The 15,377-nt window shown below is 44.4% G+C and overlaps 1 protein-coding gene across 1 annotated transcript in view; it reads left to right on the top strand.

Annotated features, from left to right (window-relative positions):
• The window catches only part of dipk1c (divergent protein kinase domain 1C), a 47,594-nt gene that overhangs the window by 3,024 nt on the left and 29,193 nt on the right, over positions 1 to 15,377 (top strand). The window contains exon 4 of the mRNA XM_053342781.1: positions 4,067 to 4,143. Coding sequence (XP_053198756.1) covers positions 4,067 to 4,143 — 77 coding nt within the window. The remainder of the gene's footprint in view (positions 1 to 4,066; positions 4,144 to 15,377) is intronic.

Consider the following 15,377-nt stretch of genomic DNA (forward strand, 5'->3'; position numbering starts at 1 on the left):
TAAACTCCGTTTGACACAGGTTGCATTTTACTTTTGACTTGTCAACTGAAGCGTCTTGGAAGTGTTTTACCCTCCTGTTGTCCTGGAAGGAAGGAAGGAAGGGAGGGAGGGAGAAGGAAGGGAGGGAGGAGGGAGGGAGGGAGGGAGGAAGGAAGGAAGGAAGGAAGGAAGGAAAGGAGGGCGGAAGGGAGAAGGAAGGAAGGAGGGAGGAAGGAAGGAAGGAAGGAAGGAAGGAAGGAAAGAAGGAAGATGGAAGGGAGGAAGGAAGGGAGGAAAGGAAAGAAGGAAGGGAGGAAAGAAGGTAGGAGGGAGGGAGAAAGGGAAAAGAGGAGAGGAGGAGGGAGGAAGGAAGGAAAGGAGAGAGAAAGGAAAGAAGGAAGGACGGAGGAAAGAGGGAGGGAGGGAGGGATAAAGGAAGGAAGGAAGGAAAGGACGGAGGAAGGAGTGAAGGAAAGAAGGAGGGAAGAAGGGGGTGGAGGAAGTACAGACGGAAGGAAGGAAGGGAGGAAAGAAGAATAAGACGGGGTCAATTTGACCCGGGAGGACGACACGAGGGTTTAAAGTTAAACAAGCCGTTCAAGAAGTCCAGTAGCTCTCTTCCTTTCCATCAGCGCGGTAGGTTTACTGCAGGAGGCCACTTCAAAGCATAGCGCTACAGGCTAGAGGAGCCGTCTACGGGGGAGGAGAAGGGACAAAAAGGCTTGACACATTAAAATGAGATTAATAAAAAATTAACGCGTTATGGATCGCATTAATCTAATTAATCTAATCGAGATTAACGAGTTAACGCTGACAGCCCTAATAATAATGTGTTTCTACAGCAAAGCAGACACAATATTACTGTGAAAATACAACATTTTAATACTGTATTATTATCTTTAATTACTGTAAATTCATAATAGTTCACAGTAATATCACAGCAAACGTACCACAAAACCATAAAATTACTGTAAAAAGAGAATATTTTACAGCTAAATTACTGTATGGTGCTGTACCTTTATCACATGCATTGTAAAAGTGTGATTACAGTAGTTTATTGTGAGAATTTACTGTAAAAATCTGGTGTAACTAATCTGCACAATGAGCATGAAGTTAAGTTAAACCTTCTGCTTTTGCACACTGTAAAAATATGACTGTAAATTTTAATACTGTATTTATTATTAATTACTGTAAATTCATAATAATATCAAACACTTACTGTAAAATGACAATATTTTACAGTGAAATTACTGTGAAACTACCATTTTTATGGCTAAATTACTGTATGGTGCTGTACCTTTACCACATGCATTGTAAAAACAGAATTCACTGTAAAAACTTGCTGTATCAAATCTGCACAATGAGTGTGAAGTGACTTAAATATAATACAATAATTCTAATAAAACTCTGATTGAAATGTATTAAACACACTTTATAAATCCTCCAGTCACTAAAGATGTTTAAAGTTTCATCAGAGAGCATTAAAGCCCTACACACACACACACACACACACACACACACACACACACACACACATACACACACACACACACACACACACACCACACACACACACACACACACACACACACATACATACACACACACACACATACATACACACACACACACACACACACACACATACACACACACACACACATACATACACACACACACACACACACACACACACACACACACAACACACACAGAGTAGTGATGACAGACAGCAGGAACTATCAGGAACTTAAAACGGGGAGGAGGGGGACGATAATTGGAGAGTCTTCTATGACTCTCAACACCGGTCCTCCTCCCATCAACACACACACACACACACACACACACACACACACACACACACACCACACACACACACACACAGAGCAGCCTGAGATAAGGAACAACACTTCCAGGTTTTATCTGAGGGAGGAGAACGATCCAACGAGCAGACAGGTTGAAGCAGCTTCTGTTTCCTGAGCCCGAAAACCTGTGTGATAGATTACTACAAGTTTAAATTTAAAGGGTTAAAATGTAGAAAATAAACGTATGAATAACTTCACACATTCTTTTTTTGTGGACCCAGCATCAAATTTCTGCTTTTAATCCATTTAGAGAGAATATATTAGAGGATTATGGTAAAAATGTCTAAGTGGTGTAACCATAAAAACTTTGTACCAAATAATTGAACGTTGCTTTAAAACAGTAAATAGTCAATAAAAACACCTTCCTTCCTTCCTTCCTTCCTTCCTTCCTTCCTTCCCTTCCTTCCTACCTAACACCATATCAACTAGTTTGGCATGATCTTACATCCTTCCTTCCTTCCTTCCTTCCTTCCTTCCTTCCTTCCTTCCTTCCTTCCTACCTAACACCATATCAACTAGTTTGCATGATCTTACATCCTTCCTTCCTTCCTTCCTTCCTCCTTCCTTCCTTCTTCCTTCCTTCCTTCCTTCCTTCCTACCTAACACCATATCAACTAGTGTGGCATGATCTTACATCCTTCCTTCCTTCCTTCCTTCCTACCTAACACCATATCAACTAGTTTGGCATGATCTTCCTTCCTTCCTTCCTTCCTTCCTACCTAACACCATATAAACTAGTTTGGCATGATCTTACATCCTTCCTTCCTTCCTTCCTTCCTTCCTACCTAACACCATATCAACTAGTTGGCATGATCTTACATCCTTCCTTCCTTCCTTGCCTTCCTTCCTTCCTTCCTTCCTTCCTTCCTTCTCTTCCTTCCTACCTAACACCATATCAACTAGTTTGGCATGATCTTACATCTTCCTTCCTTCCTTCCTTCCTTCCTAACACCATATCAACTAGTTTGGCATGATCTTACATCCTTCCTTCCTTCCTTCCTTCCTTCCTTCCTTCCTTCCTTCCTTCCTTCCTTCTTCCTTCCTTCCTTCCTTCCTTCCTTCCTACCTAACACCATATCAACTAGTTTGGCATGATCTTACATCCTTCCTTCCTTCCTTCCTTCCTTCCTAACACCATATCAACTAGTTTGGCATGATCTTACATCCTTCCTTCCTTCCTTCCTTCCTTCCTTCCTAACACCATATCAACTAGTTTGGCATGATCTTACATCCTTCCTTCCTTCCTTCCTTCCTTCCTTCCTTCCTTCCTTCCTTCCTTCCTAACACCATATCAACTAGTTTGCATGATCTTACATCCTTCCTTCCTTCCTTCCTTCCTTCCTTCCTAACACCATATCAACTAGTTTGGCATGATCTTACATCCTTCTTCCTTCCTTCCTTCCTTCCTTCCTTCCTTCCTTCCTTCCTTCCTAACACCATATCAACTAGTTTGGCATGATCTTACATCCTTCCTTCCTTCCTTCCTTCCTTCCTACGTAACACCATATCAACTAGTGTGGCATGATCTTACATTATAACTTTTATATTAAATAAAGCTAATGGAATACTATTGCTCTAAATATTACATTTCATCTGGGTAACCATGGAGATCAGGAAACATTTAGTCATGTATTTTGTGGTTACACCATTTGACATTTTCAGGAGCATTCAGTCTTACTTTCGGTAAAAAATGGTTCAAATGTCATTTAAATGATATAAAACCAACAAAAATACTAAAAGTACATTTTAATAAACCTGATGCTGCTTTTAAAACTATTTTAACTGATTTATGAATTTATCATCTTGCCAACACTTAATCGTTACTGACTCAAAAGACGTTGCTTGGATGGCAGCATATATGTAGTTGTATTAATGGCACCTTCACAGGTGTGCAAGTTACCCATGCCATGGGCACTAACACAACCCCAGACCATCACAGATGCTTTTGAACTTTGCGCTGATAACATTCTGGACGGTCCTTTTCCTCTTTGGCCCAGAGGACACGACGTCCATAATTTCCAAAATCAATTTGAAATGTGGACTCCTCAGACCACAGCACACTTTTCCACTTTGCATCAGTCCATCTCAGACGAGCTCGGGCCCAGAGAAGCCGCGGCGTTTCTGGGTGTTGTTGATATATGACTTTCGCTTTGCACGGTAGAGTTTTAACTTGCACTTGTAGATGTAGACGAACTGTGTTAACTGACAATGGTTTTCTGAAGTGTTCCTGAGCCCATGTGGAAGTATCCTTTACACATTGATGTCGGTTTTTAATGCAGTGCCGCCTGAGGGATCGAAGGTCACGGGCATTCAGTGTTGGTTTTTGGTCTTGCCGCTTACGTGCAGAGATTTCTCCACATTCTCTGAATCTTTTGATGATATTATGAACCGTAGATGATGAAATCCCTAAATTCCTTGCAACTGTACGTTGAGAAACGTTGTTCTTAAACTGTTGGGCTATTTGCTCACACAGTTGTTCACAACCTCGGCCCATCCTTATCCTTATACCCAATCATGACCCTCACATGTTTCCAATTAACCCTTAAACAGACAACGTGCACCAGGAGATACAGACTCTTTAACCTTCCTGTTGTCCTCCCGGGTCCTTCCTCTGTCCTTCCTTCCTTCCTTCCTTCCTGCTTTCCTTCCTTCCTTCCTTCATCTGTCCTTCCTTCCGTCCTTCCTTCCTTCATCCGTTCTTCCTTCCTTCCTTCCTCAGATCTAAGTTCAGCTGTTAGGGTAAATGTTCCGTCCTTCTGTCCTTTCTTCCTTTTATTCATCTGTCCTTTCTTTCTTTCTTTCTTCCTTCCTTCCTTCCTTCCTTCCTTCCTTCCTTCCTTCCTTCCTTCCTTCCTTCCTTCCTCCCTCCCTTCCTCCCTCCTCCCTTTCCTCTCTCCTTCCTCCCTTCCTTCCCTTCCTCCCTCCTTTCTTCTTTCCTTCCTTCCTCCCTCCCTCCTTCTTCCTCACTTCCTTCCCTTCCTCCCTCCTTTCCTTCCTTCTTCCCTCCTTTCCTTCCTACCTTCCTTCATTCCTACCTCCTTACTTTCCTTCCTTCTTCCTTCCTTCCTTCCTTCCTTACTTTAAATGCAAATGACATAACTAGTAAGGCCTGTTTAAGGGTTAACGTGTTCACCTGTGGATGTTCCAGGCGTTTTCCAAACAGGTGTTATTTGAGCATTCCTCAACTTTCCCAGTCTTTTGGTGCCCCTGTCCTGTCCCAGCTGTTTTGGAACATGTTGCAGGCATCAAATTCAGAATGAGTGAAACACAGTTTATCAGTTTGAACATTAAATATCTTCGTAGTGTATTCAACTGAATGTAGGTTGAAAAGGATTTGCAAATCATTGTATTCTCCCTCCTTACTCCTTTCCTTCCTTCCTTCCTTCCTTACTCCTTTCCTACCTTCCTTCCTTCCTTCCTCCTTTCCTTCCTTCCTTCCTCCCTCCCTCCTTACTCCTTCCCTTCCTTCCGTCCTTCCTTCCTTACTCCTTTCCTTCCTTCCTTCCTTCCTTCCTTCCAAAAGCAAAGAACAAATGAAAAAAAGAGAAAGAGAGAAAGAAAGGAAGAAACCAAAGCACACAAGATAAATGAGAGAATAAGAGAAGAAGTGAGTTCATGCAAACATTAAACCATCAGCTTTAAAAGCAGATTCTGTGTTTATGATCATGACTCCTTCCTTCCTTCCTTCCTTACTCCTTTCCTCCCTCCTTACTCCTTTCCTCCCTCCTTACTCCTTTCTTTCCTTCTCTCCTTCCTCCTTCTTTAGTCTCTCTTCTTCTTCTCTTAGTCCTTTCCTTCCTTCCTTCCTTCTTTCCTTCCTTCTCTCCTTCCTCCCTCCTTATTCTGTTCCTTCCTTCCTTCCCTCCCTCCTTACTCCTTTCCTTCCTTCTTTCCTCCCTCCTTACTCCTTTCTTTCCTTATCTCCTTCCTCCTTCTTTAGTCTCTCTTCTTCTTCTCTTAGTCCTTTCCTTCCTTCCTTCCTTCCTTCTCTCCTTCCTCCCTCCTTGCTCTGTTCCTTCCTTCCTTCCCTCCCTCCTTACTCCTTTCCTTCCTTCTTCCCTCCCTCCTTACTCCTTTCCTACCTACCTGTATTCAACTGAATATAGGTTGAAAAGGATTTGCAAATCATTGTATTCTGTTTTTATTTATGTTTTACACGATGTCCCAACTTCATTGGAAATGGGGTTGTATTATATATAATCCTTAATTCTCATCTTTCTTCTGCTAAAACAACCCGTTCAACTCTTTGCTCTCCATCTGCTTCGCTTCCATTCCAGGAAACTCGTGACCCAGATAGCAAAACTCTTTTGGCCCATATCTGGCCCACACCTGACATGTTCATCCGGCCCACATACAGCATGGAATGATGGCACTTGGGCGGTCCGCTCATGTTTGCCAAAAGTGGGCCATAACCAAGCCATCACAATGCCAGATGTCAACCAAAAACACACCAAATAAACCAGTTCGGCCAAGACTGGCCCAAATATGTTTCAACAAAGGTGGGCCAAGTATGTTTCCTTATATGTGGGCCTCTTTAGGCTCACATCCGGATTAGTCCACCACACACGGTGACACGGTGGTGTGCTTCCTGTCTTCTTTTCCTTCCTTCCTTCCTTCCTTCCTTCTGTCCTTCCTCCCTTTCTTTCCGTCCTTCTTTCCTTCCATTTTTCTTCCCTGTCTTCTTTTCCTTCCTTCCTCCCACCATTTCTTCCTTCCTTCCATCTGTCCTTACTTCCTCCCTGCCTTTCTTCCTTCCTTCCATCTGTCCTTACTTCCTCCCTTTCTTTCTTTTTTCCTTCTTTCCGTCGTTCGTTCCTTCCATCTTTCCTCCCTTCCTTCTTTCCACCCTGCCTTTCTTCCTTCCTTCCTCCCTGCCTTTCTTCCTTCCTTCCTCCCACCATTTCTTCCTTCCTTCCATCTGTCCTTACTTCCTCCCTTTCTTTCTTTTTTCCGTCCTTCGTTCCTTCCATCTTTCCTACCTGTCTTCTTTTCCTTTCTTCCTTCCTTCCTCCCTGCATCCGGATTAGTCATTGCCATACTTGCCATATTTCGGCCAAAGATGGGCCATATTCGTTTTGTGATATTTGGCCCAAATGTAGCATTTACTACATGGGCCAGTTTAGGTTCACGTCTGTTTTGTCCGGGCCAGAAGAATGCCTACAGTGCCGGGTCATTGCCTCAAGTGGCCCACATTCGCATGCTATCTGGGGAGACTTCTTTCAATATCTGATTTTTTTAAAAACGTTTTCCAAATATGTACTTTCACATACAAGCATCAAAAGTATCAAAGGAATGGACGAAGCGTGTCCAAACTCATTTTTTTTTAGGATTCATTTTGAAACTAAGCTCCTCTCTGACTCGAGCAGACAGTCATCCAATCCAACCTAAACCGCTGACAAGCAAAGGTTCCATCTGTCTTCTCTTCCCTTCTTTCCTTCCTTCCTTCCTTCCTTCCTTCCTTCCTTCCTTCCTTCCTTCCTTCCTTTCTTCCTGTCTTCTCTCCCTTCCGTCTGTCCTTCCTACCTTTCTTCCTCCCTGTCTTCTTTTCCTTCCTTCCTTCCTTCCTGTCTTCTCTTCCTTCCATCTAGCTTCTCTTCAATTCTTTCCTTCCTTCCTTCCTTCCTTCCTTCCTTCCTTCCTTCCTTCCTGTCTTCTCTTCCTTCCATCTGTCTTCTCTCTCCTTCCATCTGTCTTCTCTTCCTTCCTTCCTTTCTTCCTGTCTTCTCTTCCTTCCGTCTGTCCTTCCTACCTTTCTTCCTCCCTGTCTTCTTTTCCTTCCTTCCTTCCTTCCTGTCTTCTCTTCCTTCCATCTAGCTTCTCTTCAATTCTTTCCTTCCTTCCTTCCTTCCTTCCTTCCTTCCTTCCTGTCTTCTCTTCCTTCCATCTGTCTTCTCTCTCCTTCCATCTGTCTTCTCTTCCTTCCTTCCTTTCTTCCTGTCTTCTCTTCCTTCCGTCTGTCCTTCCTACCTTTCTTCCTCCCTGTCTTCTTTTCCTTCCTTCCTTCCTTCCTTCCTTCCTGTCTTCTCTTCCTTCCATCTAGCTTCTCTTCAATTCTTTCCTTCCTTCCTTCCTTCCTTCCTTCCTTCCTTCCTTCCTGTCTTCTCTTCCTTCCATCTGTCTTCTCTTCCTTCCTTCCTTTCTTCCTGTCTTCTCTTCCTTCCGTCTGTCCTTCCTACCTTTCTTCCTCCCTGTCTTCTTTTCCTTCCTTCCTTCCTTCCTGTCTTCTCTTCCTTCCATCTAGCTTCTCTTCAATTCTTTCCTTCCTTCCTTCCTTCCTTCCTTCCTTCCTTCCTTCCTTCCTTCCTTCCTGTCTTCTCTTCCTTCCATCTGTCTTCTCTCTCCTTCCATCTGTCTTCTCTTCCTTCCTTCCTTTCTTCCTGTCTTCTCTTCCTTCCGTCTGTCCTTCCTACCTTTCTTCCTCCCTGTCTTCTTTTCCTTCCTTCCTTCCTTCCTGTCTTCTCTTCCTTCCATCTAGCTTCTCTTCAATTCTTTCCTTCCTTCCTTCCTTCCTTCCTTCCTTCCTTCCTGTCTTCTCTTCCTTCCATCTGTCTTCTCTCTCCTTCCATCTGTCTTCTCTTCCTTCCTTCCTTTCTTCCTGTCTTCTCTTCCTTCCGTCTGTCCTTCCTACCTTTCTTCCTCCCTGTCTTCTTTTCCTTCCTTCCTTCCTTCCTGTCTTCTCTTCCTTCCATCTAGCTTCTCTTCAATTCTTTCCTTCCTTCCTTCCTTCCTTCCTTCCTTCCTTCCTTCCTGTCTTCTCTTCCTTCCATCTGTCTTCTCTCTCCTTCCATCTGTCTTCTCTTCCTTCCTTCCTTTCTTCCTGTCTTCTCTTCCTTCCGTCTGTCCTTCCTACCTTTCTTCCTCCCTGTCTTCTTTTCCTTCCTTCCTTCCTTCCTGTCTTCTCTTCCTTCCATCTAGCTTCTCTTCAATTCTTTCCTTCCTTCCTTCCTTCCTTCCTTCCTTCCTTCCTGTCTTCTCTTCCTTCCATCTGTCTTCTCTCTCCTTCCATCTGTCTTCTCTTCCTTCCTTCCTTTCTTCCTGTCTTCTCTTCCTTCCGTCTGTCCTTCCTACCTTTCTTCCTCCCTGTTTTCTTTTCCTTCCTTCCTTCCTTCCTGTCTTCTCTTCCTTCCATCTAGCTTCTCTTCAATTCTTTCCTTCCTTCCTTCCTTCCTTCCTTCCTTCCTGTCTTCTCTTCCTTCCATCTAGCTTCTCTTCAATTCTTTCCTTCCTTCCTTCCTTCCTTCCTTCCTTCCTGTCTTCTCTTCTCTTTCTTCCATCTGTCTTCTCTTCCCTTTGTACTTTCACATACAAGCATCAAAAGTATCAAAGGAATGGACGAAGCGTGTCCAAACTCATTTTTTTTTTAGGATTCATTTTGAAACTAAGCTCCTCTCTGACTCGAGCAGACAGTCATCCCAAACCGCTGACAAGCAAAGGTTCCATCTGTCTTCTCTTCCCTTCTTTCCTTCCTTCCTTCCTTCCTTCCTTCCTTCCTTCCTGTCTTCTCTTCCTTCCATCTGTCTTCTCTCTCCTTCCATCTGTCTTCTCTTCCTTCCTTCCTTTCTTCCTGTCTTCTCTTCCTTCCGTCTGTCCTTCCTACCTTTCTTCCTCCCTGTCTTCTTTTCCTTCCTTCCTTCCTTCCTTCCTGTCTTCTCTTCCTTCCATCTAGCTTCTCTTCAATTCTTTCCTTTCTTCCTTCCTTCCTTCCTTCCTTCCTTCCTTCCTTCCTGTCTTCTCTTCTCTTTCTTCCATCTGTACTTTCACATACAAGCATCAAAAGTATCAAAGGAATGGACGAAGCGTGTCCAAACTCATTTTTTTTAGGATTCATTTTGAAACTAAGCTCCTCTCTGACTCGAGCAGACAGTCATCCAATTCAACCCGAACCGCTGACAAGCAAAGGCCTAATCAGACACAGCAGTGCTTATGCAACCGCTGCTGTCATTTGGTGAAACTGTCCGCCTTAAAATGCTTCAGAGCAGATTTATGATCCTGTTTTTTAACAATATGTGAGTAAAAAAACCCTAAAGCAGGGGTGTCAAACATGAGGCCTGTGGGCCAGAACCGGCCCGCCAAGAGGTCCAATCCGGCCCAGTTTCCTTCTTCCTTCTTCCTTCCTTCTGTCTGTCCTTCCTACCTTTGTTCCTCCCTGTCTTCTTTTCCTTCCTTCCTTCCTTCCTTCCTTCCTTCCTGTCTTCTCTTCCTTCCTTCCTTCCGTCCTTCCTTCCTGTCTTCTCTTCCTTCCTTCCTGTCTTCTCTTCCTTCCATCTGTCTTCTCTTCCTTCCTTCCTTCCTTCCTTCCTGTCTTCTCTTCCTTCCATCTGTCTTGTCTTTCCTTCCTTCCTTCCTTCCTGTCTTTTCTTCCTTCCATCCGTCTTCTCTTCCTTCCTTCCTTCCTTCCTTCCTGTCTTCTCTTCCTTCCGTCTGTCCTTCCTACCTTTCTTCCTCCTTGTCTTCTTTTCCTTCCTTCCTTCCTTCCTTCCTTCCTTCCTTCCTTCTGGTCTTCTCTTCTCTTCCTTCCTTCCTTCCTTCCTGTCTTCTCTTCCTTCCATCTGTCTTCTCTTCCTTCCTTCCTTCCTTCCTGTCTTCTCTTCTTTCCACCTGTCTTCTCTTCCTTCCTTCCTTCCTTCCTTCCTGTCTTCTCTTCCTTCCATCTGTCTTCTCTTCCTTCCTTCCTACCTTCCTTCCTCCCTGTCTTCTTTTCCTTCCTTCCTTCCTTCCTTCCTTCCTTCCTGTCTTCTCTTCCTTCCATCTGTTTTCTCTTCCCTTCCTTCCTTCCTTCCTTCCTGTCTTCTCTTCCTTCCATCTGTCTTCTCTTCCTTCCATCTGTCTTCTCTTCCTTCCTTCCTTCCTTCCTGTCTTCTCTTTCCTTCCATCTGTCTTCTCTTCCCATCTTTCTTTCTTTCCATCTTTCCTTCCTTCTGTATGTGGCCCTTGAATGAAAATGGAAAATTAATTCAAGCTTTTAAAATGATGGAAAATAAACATCACGGCTCTGTTTTGCTGTTTAAATATTTAAAAAAAAAACTGGATCCAGATCAGGTAATCTGAGTCGGTGGGGGGTGGGGGGGGGGGGGGCAGGAAGACAGGAAAAGAAGAAGAAGACACCAAGAGATAAGAGACAGGTATGCAGACGGGTTAATTGGCCCGAGACACAGAGAGAGAGAGAGTCTGTTATCAATCGCAAAGAAAGAAAAACACGGAGATAAAAGCTGCTGAAAGACGAGCGATGATAGACGATCTTCCACCTTTCCAAAATCAGACAAGTTAATGTGTTGAAGGGGAGAGTTTAGATAATATTGCCATTTGAGCTCTTCGTCTGTTTCCTGAGTCCCTAAACCAAGTGCAGATGGTCTATAAATCTGCACGAGAAAGGAAAGGACGGAGGGAGGAAGGAAAGGAGAGAGGAAGGAAAGGAGGGAGGATGGAAGGAAGGAAGGAAAGGAGTAAGGAGGGAGGGAGGAAGGAAGGAAGGATAGGAGGGAGGAAGGAAGGAAAGGAGTATGGAGGGAGGGAGGAAGGAAGGAAGGATAGGAGGGAGGAAGGAAGGAAAGGAGTATGGAGGGAGGGAGGAAGGAAAGGAGGGAGGGAGGAACGAAAGAAAGGAGTAAGGAGGGAGAGAGGAAGGAAGGAAGGATAGGAGGGAGGAAGGAAGGAGGGAGGAAGGAAGGAAAGGAGTAAGGAGGGAGAGAGGAAGGAAAGGAGGGAGGGAGGAACGAAAGAAAGGAGTAAGGAGGGAGAGAGGAAGGAAGGAAAGATAGGAGGGAGGAAGGAAGGAAAGAAGTAAGGAGGGAGAGAGGAAGGAAAGGAGGGAGGACGGAACGAAAGGAGTAAGGAGGGAGAGAGGAAGGAAAGGAGGGAGGGAGGAACGAAAGAAAGGAGTAAGGAGGGAGAGAGGAAGGAAGGAAGGATAGGAGGGAGGAAGGAAGGAGGGAGGAAGGAAGGAAAGGAGTAAGGAAGGAGAGAGGAAGGAAAGGAGGGAGGACGGAAGGAAAGGAGTACAGAGGGAGGGAGGGAGGAAGGAAAGAAAGGAGTAAGGAGGGAGAGAGGAAGGAAGGAAGGATAGGAGGGAGGGAGGAAGGAAGGAAAGGAGTAAGGAGGGAGAAAGGAAGGAAAGGAGGGAGGACGGAAGGAAAGGAGTAAGGAGGGAGAGAGGAACGAAAGAAAGGAGGGAGGAACGAAAGAAAGGAGTAAGGAGGGAGAGAGGAAGGAAGGAAGGATAGGAGGGAGGAAGGAAGGAGGGAGGAAGGAAGGAAGGAAAGGAGTAAGGAGGGAGAAAGGAAGGAAAGGAGGGAGGACGGAAGGAAAGGAGTAAGGAGGGAGAGAGGAAGGTAAGGAGGGAGAAAGGAAGGAAGGAAGGAAGTGAGGAAAGAAGTATGGATGTTAATGTGTTGAAGGGGAGAGTTTAGATAATATTGCCATTTGAGCTCTTCGTCTGTTTCCTGAGTCCCTAAACCAAGTGCAGATGGTCTATAAATCTGCACGAGAAAGGAAAGGACGGAGGGAGGAAGGAAAGGAGAGAGGAAGGAAAGGAGGGAGAAAGGAAGGAAGGAAGGAAAGGAGTAAGGAGGGAGGGAGGAAGGAAGGAAGGAAAGGAGTACGGAGGGAGGGAGGAAGTAAAGAAAGGAGTAAGGAGGGAGAGAGGAAGGAGGGAAGGAAGGAAAGGAGTACAGAGGGAGGGAGGAAGGAAAGGAGGGAGGACGGAAGGAAAGGAGTAAGGAGGGAGAGAGGAAGGTAAGGAGGGAGGAAGGAAGGAAGGAAAGGAGTAAGGAGGGAGAGAGGAAGGAAGGAAGGATAGGAGGGAGGAAGGAAGGAGGGAGGAAGGAAGGAAAGGAGTAAGGAGGGAGAGAGGAAGGAAAGGAGGGAGGACGGAAGAAAAGGAGGGAGGAAGGAAGGAAAGGAGTATGGAGGGAGAGAGGAAGGTAAGGAGGGAGAAAGGAAGGAAGGAAGGAAAGAACAATGGAAGGAAGTGAGGAAAGAAGTATGGATGTTAATGTGTTGAAGGGGAGAGTTTAGATAATATTGCCATTTGAGCTCTTCGTCTGTTTCCTGAGTCCCTAAACCAAGTACAGATGGTCTATAAATCTGCACGAGAAAGGAAAGGACGGAGGGAGGAAGGAAAGGAGAGAGGAAGGATAGGAGGGAGTCCCTAAACCAAGTGCAGATGGTCTATAAATCTGCACGAGAGCGAATGTTAACAATTCAAAGTGGTTCATATCTCAAACTGACAGAGCTGATTCAGAGCTGATTCAGAGCTGGATCGGCTGGATTCTCATGAACTGTGGTCGCCAACATTTCACACCATCAGTTTTATTCCCATGGATATTAAAATGGAGTCACATGTTCAAACCACGTACATCCTGTTCATAAAAAAGTGTTTATACCAAAATGTTGAAGCACAGATGTGTTTAGGAAGGATCAATAGTCAATAATCTGACTGATCAATAAATGTGTGATTAAAGCTTGATTCATGTTTCAGAGAGCAGAGAGACTAAACATCTCCTATCACACAATACCATGTCCTATTTTACCTCAGACATGAAAATATAACAGACATAATGATGGAAATGTCTCTTTTTGGTAGTTTTTAGGTTTCTTTAGTCCATTTGTGTCTCTCTTAGTCATTTTATTGTTTCTTTTGGAGGTAAGAACTTTATTGTATACCATTTTTGTTTCTTGTACATAATTATGGAGACAGTGTCAAAGCCTCAGGCCAGTTTCTAAAAAAATGTGTAAAAAGCATTTCAACCATTTAGATTTGAATTGTGGAGCTAGGCTTAGCATAAACCCGCCCCTGCTGCTGTAGAGGTAGAAATACATTCAGCACACACTACTACTACTACAGTCTACAGTTAGCCAGTTAGCTGAGTTAGCCGCAGAGCTAACCGCCGAGTTAGCCGCCGAGCTTACCACCGAGTTAGCTGCCGAGCTAACCGCCGAGTTAGCCACCGAGCTAGCCGCCGAGCTTACCACCGAGTTAGCCGCCGAGCTAACCGCCGAGTTAACTGCCGAGCTAGCAGCCGAGCTAACCGTCGAGCTAGCAGCCGAGCTAACTGCCGAGTTAGCCGCTGAGCTAACCGTCGAGTTAGCCGCCGAGCTAACCGCCGAGTTAACTTCTGAGCTAGCAGCTGAGTTAGCAGCAGAAAGCTCTCAGACGTAGCGTCCATGTTTCTGGTAGAGGTGGTGACTTTGATTGACGGCGTTTGGGAGCAGAGAAAGAGACTTTTTTTACACAACTTTGAAGCCTAATTTCATATATTTGGCAGAGTGGTTACATTTTTCTGTGGTATGTCAAACTCAGAACACATATTTATTCTCACTTTACACGGACTTTATTATTTGTTCTCAGACTTTGTGTTCCTGATAATACTGCACATCAATGCTTTTCAGGTGCTAACTATTAACCGTTGGCTGTAAGAGCATCCCTGAGAGCTTTTCAGTAGTGGTATTTGAAGGGTTAAGCATGCTTTACAGCAGCTGTCGGTCCAGGTGTGTGTGAAGCAGGAGGTGTGCCATGTCTGGGTTTAAGTCTGTGAGCTCCTTACTGACTGATGTTTGTGTTGGAATGTGGGCAGAACGAGGATTAGCCGAGTAATCCCTGACCAGAACATCGCTAATCCTCAACATCATCCCTCACACCTCTGGACACTGAGCTATACAGACAGCACACCGGATATATGTGTGTGTGTGTGTGTGTGTGTGTGTGTGTGTGTGTGTTTCTATAGCATGTGTGCTCATAACTCTGCTGTAGAATCATCTCAAGTTAGAAGAGAGAAAAGGAAAATGGGGAAAGGAAGGAAGGATGGAAGGATAAATGTTATAATGAAGAGATAGAAAGATTAAATATGAAGCGACCGCAGAGAATAAGAAGAAGGAAGGAAAGGTGGGAGGGAGGGAGGAAGAAAGGAAGGAAGGAAAGAAGGACTGAGGAAAGAAGGAAGGGAGGGAAGGAGGAAGGAAGGAGGGAAGTAAGGAAGGATGGAAGGATAAATGTTATAATGAAGAGATAGAAAGATTAAATATGAAGCGACAGCAGAGAATAAGAAGAAGGAAGGAAAGGTGGGAGGGAGGGAGGAAGAAAGGAAGGAAGGAAAGAAGGACAGAGGAAAGAAGGAAGGAGTGAAGTAAGGAAGGAGAGAAGGATAAATGTTATAATGAAGAGATAGAAAGATTAAATATGAAGCGACAGCAGAGAATAAGAAGAAGGAAGGAAAGGTGGGAGGGAGGGAGGAAGAAAGGAAGGAAGGAAAGAAGGACAGAGGAAAGAAGGAAGGAGTGAAGTAAGGAAGGAGAGAAGGATAAATGTTATAATGAAGAGATAGAAAGATTAAATATGAAGCGACAGCAGAGAATAAGAAGAAGGAAGGAAAGGTGGGAGGGAAGGAGGAAGAAAGGAAATAAAGAAAGGAAGGAATGAAAGAAGGACAGAGGAAAGAAGGAAGGAGGGAAGTAAGGAAGGATGGAAGGATAAATGTTATAATGATGAGATAGAAAGATTAAATATGAAGCGACAGCAGAGAATAAGAAGGATGAAGG

This window comes from Scomber japonicus, chromosome 21 (genome assembly GCF_027409825.1).
Source record: "Scomber japonicus isolate fScoJap1 chromosome 21, fScoJap1.pri, whole genome shotgun sequence".
Classification (NCBI taxonomy): domain Eukaryota; kingdom Metazoa; phylum Chordata; class Actinopteri; order Scombriformes; family Scombridae; genus Scomber; species Scomber japonicus.